Below are 10,299 nucleotides of genomic sequence, written 5' to 3'. Positions count from 1 at the left end.
GAGAGGGGCGGAGGGAGGTGGAGGCAGCGCGGCGGAGCTCCGGCAGTCGGTCGGTATGTAGCAGTGGCGGAGCGTCTGTCTGGGAATACAAAGAGGGAAAAACGCGCCTTGGATAGAGAATATCAGCAGCGGGATTTTAACTCAAACCAGCCGAGGATGAGACACATTCAGTCCGAGTGAAGGAGACTAAAAAACGCACCGTTATTCCACCGATTTATCACCGTTTTCCACGAAAATGGCGAACGACTCTCCTGCCAAAAGTCTGGTGGACATAGACCTGGCATCCCTCCGGGTGAGTGTGCGCCACTCTGACATCCGCATACACCGGTTTATTTGGTAATAATAACGAATAAAGTGACCCATGGAGCAGATATGTGGGTGACACAGCCCTGCGGTGGCTTTTCTTTGTCTAATATCCGCTGGCAGGAGAGGGCCAGCCGGGCGCAGCCGGCTCCTACAACGAGCGAATCTGATTGTAATTACAGGGAATCAATGAACCTGATCCAGCGTTTTTAAAACAAGTTTTAAATGTATGTTTTTCCTCTTTTGCATCCAGGATCCTGCTGGGATTTTCGAGCTGGTGGAAGTGGTCGGAAATGGCACCTATGGACAAGTCTACAAGGTTGGTTTGATCCACCATCTGTGCGTCTGTGTGCGTGTTTGAGCTCCACAAACTGGAGGAAACTGGAGCATAAACACGCATTTGTGTGTTTTTTCCTCCTCTCTCGCGGCCTCAGGTTTATTCTAACGTGTCCCCTCCCCTGCTTCACTTGGGACCGGTGCAGTCTGGACTGGATTATCTCCCTGATACTCTCCTCACATCCATTAATCTATTTTTTTTGTCCATCATCCCACCTATTTTTGCTCCTTTAAACAGATCCCTCCTCCTCCTCTTCTTCCTCCCATCCACACCCTAGAAAATATATTCCTTGCACTATGCACACTGAACCTCAATCCGTGCAATGACAGGCTTCACCACGCTGACCGACTTGTGCGCCATTAGGTGGGCGGTGTTTCATTGCGCATTTGTGCACACCATTGCCCAGCAGGCCTTTCACTGGAGTGACTGTGTGCTGCATTAATGGGGATAGGCCTGTTCAGAATACAACACACACTCACACACACACACACACACACACACACACACACACACACACACACACACACACACACACACACACACACACACACACACACACACACACACACACACACATATATAGTGGAAAAGGCCTGACTTGATGGGGTCCTGGTGCTTCTGCAGCCCACAATTTCACCTCCATCAAGGATGAGCAAGCGAGCGACATCATCCTGCTGTTGCTTGGTAGAAATGAGAGCAGAAGGAATAAGAAGAGGAGGAAGAAGACTGGGTCAGAGCTACTACTGAGCTGCTTTAATGTGGAAGCAGCTACTGACATCACTGTGCTGTGAGGCGTTTTGCAGTGTTTCTGTGCTTTTCTGAATGGCTTTGTTACGTGAGGCAGGAAGCAGGTGATCCTCCCTGCATTCACACCATTGTGTAGCTGAACCACAAACTGCAAGTCAAAGCTGTGTCCAGCTGTGATTGACTCTTATTTGCTTGTGGTTGGAATATAGTCCCATGTGCTTCGTTTTTTCCTGTCTTCCCTGCTGCGTTGTACCGATGGATGCAGCCAAATTCAAGCCCTTTTAGATCAAAACCAAGTGAATTTCACTGAACAACGAACCTCTTGAGAGAGATTTGTGGTGCAAATGTTGGTAGATTGAATACTATAGCTTTCTGACTTTGGGTTTTCTAGCACTGAGCTCTGGCTGTCTGTTTAGTCATGTAAGGGTTGAAACTAGCCAGCGTTTACAGAATATGGATGAACCATTTGGACACCAAAACCAGTTGGCAGGTTTGAAAGCTGTTATCTTAAAATGAACTGCCAAAATTATACCATTTATCAATGCAAGAAACTGTAAAAACAGAACACATATCAGAGTTTTGGTTTTCAGAATTAAATAGATCATGTCACATATAGGTCTGTGTGGGGAAAAAAAACAATTATGATGTTAACGTCACTTTAATTATTATTTCTCTTTTAACATGTTGTCTTAAACAGACTATTTGCATCAGATTCTGTGAAAGACAAAAAATTCCGTGCTACTCAACGCACTTGAGAAACCATAACTGACTCAGCTGTGACCAACACTCACGCAACAAAAATTCAGAAAATATCAAGTGACCTGCATGTTGTGTTTACAGAAAGCAGAGAGGAGATGGCAAGAGTGACTGAAGAGGAAATATAAAGTCCTAGAGCAGTAAAATAAATGCAGCTTGGTTAAAAAAAATGGTGTACAAAGTTGCAAGTTGTGATGTTGTCACAGATCTGCACAGTGAAAATGAGTCCACAGTGAGGAAAAATGAGAAAAAAATGCCCAGGAACTGCATAGGATTCAGAGCGTTTTATAATTTAGGTCTGTTTTTCACATTTTTCTCGCATCTTGGATCAAAGGAGCAAACAACAAAAAACACAGAAACAGCTTGGAGTTCAGAGGGTTAAATGCTATAGAACTGAAATTTTGGACTTCACTTTCACTAAAACGAGGTTATTGGTTGTGCTGTGCTACTACTTTAATGTTGATGCTAGCTGCACATTAATACAGTAAATGCAACTCCTGCTTGGTGGCACCAAAGATGGGTTTTGTGAAGCAGAGCTGGAGGGGATTTTGTTGTTTTATGCTGATAAGTCACAGTCGTAGACATGTTGGTGGTGGTTGAAGTAGATAGCAGCAACTAAACTCCATTCTCAAGCTTTATTTCTACCTTAAATAACGTTTTTATAAAGGTCACATGAGCTGCACAATGTGAATTTTGATAATATGCTGAATTCTAATTCAGAAAATGTTGATATGATCGACTTATATTCTTATTTTACTTATTTGTGTGCAGAATTTTGGCTTAGCATTGGCAGAATATTAGCATTATCATGTCATGCTGTTAAAGCCCTGCTGGAGTCAGAAATAGAGTTGTGTTGTTGTTGATTCTGGTCATGCTACATCTACTAGCGTTCACATGGATCCTTGCACACATTGGCACATGATATATACACGTATATGTAGAGCTTGTGTGACGTAAAACAGACACTACTGTTCAGTTTATAGGCTGAGGCTGATGGTGAACACAGTACAACGGACGTAACAAAGTATGGTGTCTCCAGGAATGATGAACTATATATAAAGCTATTTTGGGTAGCTGAACCTGAACTAATGCAAGAAAATGAGTCTTTGTTGAATATGATTATCAGAGTTACTCAGCATGAAACATACGAGGAGTCTGAGCAGGAATTTGTTGACTTATAACAATGTTCAGTTTGGCATCAGTGTCTGTACTTCTACTGTATCTATGCCTCTGAGGATTATTACACAAGTGACCAGCAGCATTGAGTGATTCCACTGCTGAGACGGGTGTCACTTTGAATTAGATTTTGAAGTCCTGGACAATGAGGCCGGCCCCGAGGCGAGCCTCAGTGAATCCTCTGTTACACCACAACCAAATGTCTCCTCATGATTAACCACAGTGGCCGCATTTGGTTGTGCTTTTCCATTTTTTTGGCACTGGAGGAAAACAATAGCACCAAAATCACATCTTGATTTGCTTTGTTTGTGTATTTTTCTTGTGCGTGTCTTGAGGCGAGATGTAAACGTTTCATTAAAGCAAGGAGACAAGTGGTTGTGGAAACGCTCAGATGCACTGGGACACAAATTAACCTTGACATTTTGAGTTTAGTTCCTCAGGATCCAGTGAATCATAACCACGTGTGCCATGTGGGTCTGAACGAAGATGAACCTTTTCCTTTTCCTCACAAAACGTCTGACCCAAAAACGTGTGTGTGTGTGTGTGTGTGTTTGGATCTGCACATGTGCACTTGATCCTCAACACTCTGGTGATTGGTTGGGTTTCCCATGCCGACGAATCGCTGTGGAGTGTGACGGACCGAGGCGTGTTGCAGCTGTGTGCGCCGACGACAGCTGTTGGGATAGAAAAAAATAAAATAGAAGGAGGTGGTTAAAGGGAGGGGAGAGGTAGAAAAAAAAGAGGAAGTAGAAAACAGAGAGAAGATGTGACCAAAAGGTTTTGATTAGTTGCTGAAAATATGCTAAAGGAACTAAATGCTCATTCATATAGCTTGTGAAGGTGCATATTAGACTGTAGATATTGAGCTGGTGTTTGTACATGGAGGTTACGTTTGGATTTTTAATTCATATTTGAGTATGTAATATTATTTGAGGGTTTTTTCCCCTGTGAAATAGTTTCATACATATGTTGTCTATAATGTGGTAAAATGGCAGTATTTCTTTAAAATGCTGTCCTCCGACCTTAATTTCCCCTTATGTGGAGATTTTTGAGCTTTTTTGGACTTCACAACAAAGCATAAATTCAAAATCTGTAATAAATGAGGAATATACAGCAAAAACAGACCCCACACATGTAAAGATACACTAGAGCGAGGTTACCAGTGGTGCTTTACACTGGGATGTTGATGTTAGCTGCACATTAATACAGGAAATGCAGCTCTTCTCCACTGGCAAATAATAAAATGACAACTTTTCTTTAAAATTCTATTTTCTGATCTCAAAATATGCAGCAAAAACAGACCCCACACATGTATAGATAAACTAAATGAACATAAACATAATAACTTTTTATTATAGCATATGGATGTTTCTATAGAGGTTCAGGACTTTATGTTGCAATGAAAAATGAGCCTACAGTGAGCAAAAATGCAGTGGGAGCAAAGAAAACATGAAGAAACAGCTCGGCGTTCAGGGATGCTGAATGCTGTAACTGGAATTTTGGATTTCGCTTTCACTAAAGTGACACTTGGATGTTGATGCTAGCTTCACATTAGCACAGTAAATTCAGCTCTTCTCCACTGGCAAATAATAAAATAGGACAGTTTATCTTTAAAATACTATCGTCTGACCTCAATTTTTCTTTATTTTAAGCTTTGTCTGACCTTTTAAGCTATCGTCTGACCTCAATTTTTCTTTATTTTAAGCTTTGGGTGGTCTTGCACCTTCTGTTTTTGGTTCAACAACAAAACATAATTCAAAATCTGTAATCATAATGGCTGGAAAAAGCAGCTAAAACGGAGCCCACACTTGCATCGATGCGCTAAATGAACCTAAACATAATTACAAGCAACCAGGAGTAAAGATGTCAGAGGTCACAGTGTTTCTGTTTCCATTAAACGGTGGGAGGTTGAAGGGAAAAATTAAATCAGAGCCGAAGAAAGCAGCAGAAGGAATTCTTAAAACTCTGGGGTAAGACCACACTCCGCATGTGGGACTGGGAATCCCCCCTCTCTAAGGAAATGGTTTAACCCGTTTATGACTTGCTGAGTTTTAAAGAGCCGCTGAGCTGCTTCTTCCCTTCAAACCGCAGTTCTAATTGTTTCAAGCTCACCGAGACAAGCTGCTTTCAAGTTTACAAAATGTCTCAGAGGAGTAAACAAGTTGAGCTCAGTTTTTTGGGTTTTATCCCTTTAAAATTACAAAACAATGGAGCAGAGATGGTGTTTGTCGCCTGTCCTGGGCGTCGGCAGAGCTAATGTGTTTGTGAGGAAGCAGATAGATGGCCGAAGTCATCAGTGCAGCGAGGAGAAGTCGGTGGCTCTGCTGTGATGGCGAGATCAGAAAACCACAGGCCTGTTCCTGTTGCTGTGCTGGAAATCCGAAAGAAATGTCTGTGATTTGAAAAATGTTAGACACTGAGGAACTGTTGATGTAATACAGGATTTAGAAACACAGTGCAAACAGTAATACAATTCTACAATTTGTGTGGATGCTTGCATTATTTTCACTGCATGCACACACAAAAATACTAAAGTATCAGCTGAAACTGTTGATATAAACATCTGCAAATAGTGAAAAATATCCACCACCATTTTAAAGAATCCAGGGTTTAAGCTAAGCTAACAAATAGTCCAAAATAAACAAATTACAGCGATATGAAACAGAGAAAATCACTTGTGAAGCCGAAACTAGAGCCACAACAGTTAACTGAGTTAGATGTGAACTACTGATTAAAAAGAAAATGATTGATAATTAGGAATTAGTGTGAATAGAAGAAAAGAATAACCAGATTTGGTCTTTCCAGCTTTTTCAGATTTTTAATTTCTGGTGTCTTTCATTCTAAATGCTACTAAACTGAATATCTTTGTGCTGTGGACAAACCAAGACTTTTGAGGAGATCATTTGGGGCTTTTGGAAGCACTGATTGACATTTTCCACAATTTTCTCACAATTTATTAATTAAACTACTAATCTAATCAAGAAAATGATTAACAGATTAATCAACAATTAAAAAAAATCGTCAGCTGCATGAATTATTTGCAAACATTGATGGAAATGTATTTTCTGACAATCAGTCATAACTTCATGTAGTTTTGTGCCGCTTATATCCACCGATTGTGTCACAAATAGAAAATATATGTGAATATTTTCATGTGAAAATGAGCAAAATCCAAGATGTATTTCACGACATAAAAATCGAAAAATCCACTCTATCACTAAGTGAATAAATACGATAAATGGAGATGAATAGAGTGAGATGGTCAGACTTCATAGCAGATGATTTATTCTTGGTACCTGATTAGTGAGATGCTCCATCACATTAGTGATAGAATATGCATCATCTCACTGCATAGTAATCACAGCTCTTTAATCTGCTGTTTATCGTGGTTTGTGAGGATTTCTGTGGAGCTTTCTGCAGTTTCACTAAAGAAAGTGGAGGCTGAAGGCTCACTGAGGAGTTTTCTGTAAAGCAAACAGTAGCTCAGTTCTTTTAGATCGAAGACGTCAAAATCTCACTTTCTGCCATATTTTTAACTTAAGTCCAATCTGTATATTCTGAATCATTCCATGTTTGAGCTGATATTGGGATTTATCCATCAATAACCAGCAATATGAACACACTATTTTATGCTTTTTCTGGCTTACAAGCTAACAAGTAAGTGAGCAGAAGTAAGGGTATGTAATATAACACTTTTTTATATCTGATTAACAGTCAGGAAGCAGCATTTTTTTATCAGCTGCATGCAGGAAATGTTTACATTTAAGAGATTGCTGCTAATGATTATTTGCATTTTCAATTACTAAACTTATCTGGAACTCAAGATGTTGCAAGTGTGTATTTTACCGTGATTAAAAACAGTAAATCATCACATTTAAAGAGAAAGAAACAAGCAAAAAAAGTGAGAATGTTATTTGCATATCAGTATAGATGGAACGGATACAGATTAAGAAACGGCGCTTCAAAGCAGTTTCGCTTCCTCCCCGCGTCTTCATCCTGACTTGATAACAGGAAAGATGCTTGTTTTTTTTCTGTGCTGCTGACAAAGTGGAGCTGGGTGTGGCTCTCCAGCAGCAGCAGCAGCAGTCTGTCATCAGCCGGCCAGAGCAGCATCACAGACGGTCCCTGAGTGGGAACAAGCTCCACAGCGATTCCGTGAACGCATCGCAGACCTGTCAGATGCGAGTCTGAGTGTGCCTTTTATCCTCCTGTGGATCCAAACATGCAGCTGAAAATACACAACCTGAAAGATGTTTCACACATGTGCAGATTAACTGTCCACAAAACCTGATTTTACAGGAACAATACTGAGGCTTGTATTAAAATAGGTGAATATTGACTGATGGTATTTCTGTTAAATGGATTTTCTTGGCTTGTTTTATTCATCAATGGAGAAGTCATGACAATACGTGATTGAAGCCTCTGAACTCTGAACAGTTTATGGGTGTTTCTTTGCTCTTGTCACATTTTTACCCACTGTGGTCTCAGTTTTCACTGCATTATAAAGTCATACACCTCTATGGAAACAGCACAACCATAGCTACAAAGAGAAATAACTCAAAAGTGTCTTTTGTGCCGTATGACTGTTATGTGATAAATAATAAAAATCTGCACCACGACAGACTCATATTGCTATAAATCATGAAAAAACGTTGAATATCTTTGATTATGTGTAATACAAAGGTTGAATAATAGCTTAAATACATGAAAACACATTTCTTTTCAACTGGTCACAGGTGTTATGGATAGGGGTGTAACGAAATGGTCAACTCACGAAACGATCCGAAACAGGGCTCAGGATACAAAATACTCACGATAGGAAATAAAGATTAAAGAAAATCCCCAACAGTAGGAAGTTATGAAAAAATCTCATTTTCTTTATTTTCTTCCTTATGCAGACATACAAAAAATAACTTTCGGTGTAGCTTCCAGTAGCTTCTCTTTGTGGTGGTACATCATTGTAGTTGTACTTGCCGCAGTATACGGCGAACTGTAGCGGCATATTTTGCACACAGTTTTTGTTTTATGCACAATCTTCTCACCGTTCTCTCGTCGTTTACATAGGAAGCCAAAATAGGTTCACACAACCGATTTATTTGACGAAGGAGTGTCAGCTAATTCCTCAATCTCGTCTTCCTCCATTTTGAAGCGAGTGTTTTGCTACTATAGGTGAGGATGGTCAAAAATCCTCAGTCTCAGTGGTGCGCAGCGCCCCTTCGCGTTTTTTATTTCGTGCGTCTTTCAATTTTATTTTGTCATTTTTTATTTTGAGAAATTTTGTTACACCTCTAGTTACGGACACTTGAGGTACAAATGGAACACTACATGTTATAGATATTTTACTATTTGCATTTTTAATTTGTTTCCACGCTTGTTTTCTTTCTGCCTAGTGTGTAAACACAGCCTGCAGTTCAGCCGAGTAGTCGCGGAATTTTTGCCATGTGGCTTTTGGTTGCAGCTCAGTTAGTTATGGCTTTTCAGTTGCATTAAGGAGCACAAAATTTTTCCTTTTTTGTAGATGCTGGTTATTAGAAATGGCAAATTTTTTGTTGATTTTTGAAAAACAAGGAAAAATAGTGATTTAAAGCAAAAATACGAAGTGAAATATCACAATTTTATGGTTAAATTTGGTTAATTTTCCCAACAAAACTGAAAGTCACACGAGCTGTTTCAGGACTGTCGGGAAGTTTAAAATCCAACAATTTTTCCTGTTTTTACAGTTTTTTGCTTTGATAAATGATGAAAGTTTGATTTTTTTTTTTTTTTTTTTTTTTTAAGATGACAAACCTTTCAAACTCACCTGCATGTTGTGGGGTTCAGAGGGTTAAATTACTATTCATGTAGACACAAGACTGGCACATTCAGAACTTCAAAAATTATCATCAATCTTCAGTTTTAAAATGCCACAGTGTTCTTCTTCTGTTGGGCTGTGACTAATGATTATAATAAACCACTAAATATTACATTTCTTGTGATATAATGCAGAGAAAGCAGCAAAGCCTTAAATTTAATAGATCTGAACTAAAATTTATGCTTGATAAATGGTGATTAATGAAGTACTAAACTCTAAATGTGATGATTCCTGACTGAGTGAGGAGTTCATCACTGCAACATCTTCTCTTTTAACAACTTTTTGGGGAGATTTAAAGATGCTGGGATGTGAATTGCTATGTTTTAGTGAATTTATAGTCATAGTATCTATGCAAATAATTCTTTATCCACTGTTCACACTCAAATGTACCAGAAAACAAAATATATCAGTCAGTAGGTGCATATGGTTCCCCACCTTTTTAAATTTCTATACTTTTCCAAGTTATTGCAGCTCTATGTGCAGTTATTTATAGTGCGGCTCTATAAAAGTGTAGGAACTACAAAGCTGTCAGAAGGAATAGACTCATGCAAAGCTGCCTCACCGGCCTTCCGGCTATTCAGACTGGAATGTGAGTCGTGTCTGCTGTGACCTTTCGCAGCACAGGAAGTGAAGCCGCGTTCGCAAACAGCAACAACAAACGGCAGCAGCAGCAGAACTGAGTCAAATCCACCACCGGGAACTTTTTGTTTTAAAAACCTCCGTTATCTGCTGTGACCTTTTGCGAACTGAAGAAGTGGAAGCTGATAGCAGCAACAGGAACATCTGATGATTTGTGATGGAGAAGTTGTGCTACATTGTTCTCCTGCAAATCACTAATCAAACACACCAGAACCCAAAGGAATTTCATCATTTTTTTGGTGTAGAAGTTCGAACAGTATCGGGTTTTTATGGTTATTTACTCCTTAATTCAACTCTGAGGACTAACTGTCAGAAGTAGATTTAATTTTTTTTAAATTTTACACAAAGGCGACATTCTTTGTGCTGCTGTTAATGAGCCTGTTAGCGGTGACCAACTCTGCCTGTTAGCTATAGTTAAGCTAAAAATAAGGCAGCGAACCTCAGACGGTATCTGGGTCATGTTCTTTGATGCTCACTGGTTGGACTGATG

The 10,299-nt window shown here is 39.6% G+C and overlaps 1 protein-coding gene across 1 annotated transcript in view; it reads left to right on the top strand.

Moving 5' to 3' along the window:
- The window catches only part of map4k4 (mitogen-activated protein kinase kinase kinase kinase 4), a 133,811-nt gene continuing 123,512 nt past the window's right edge, over positions 1-10,299 (top strand). The window contains 2 exon segments of the mRNA XM_051958885.1: positions 1-292; positions 557-622. Of these exon segments, the coding sequence (XP_051814845.1) occupies positions 236-292; positions 557-622 (123 nt within the window). The 5' untranslated portion in view covers positions 1-235.

This window comes from Acanthochromis polyacanthus, chromosome 14, assembly GCF_021347895.1.
Source record: "Acanthochromis polyacanthus isolate Apoly-LR-REF ecotype Palm Island chromosome 14, KAUST_Apoly_ChrSc, whole genome shotgun sequence".
Taxonomy (NCBI): domain Eukaryota; kingdom Metazoa; phylum Chordata; class Actinopteri; family Pomacentridae; genus Acanthochromis; species Acanthochromis polyacanthus.
The sequence above is the reverse complement of the archived record's forward strand: the minus strand, read 5'-3'. Positions and strand labels throughout refer to the sequence as shown.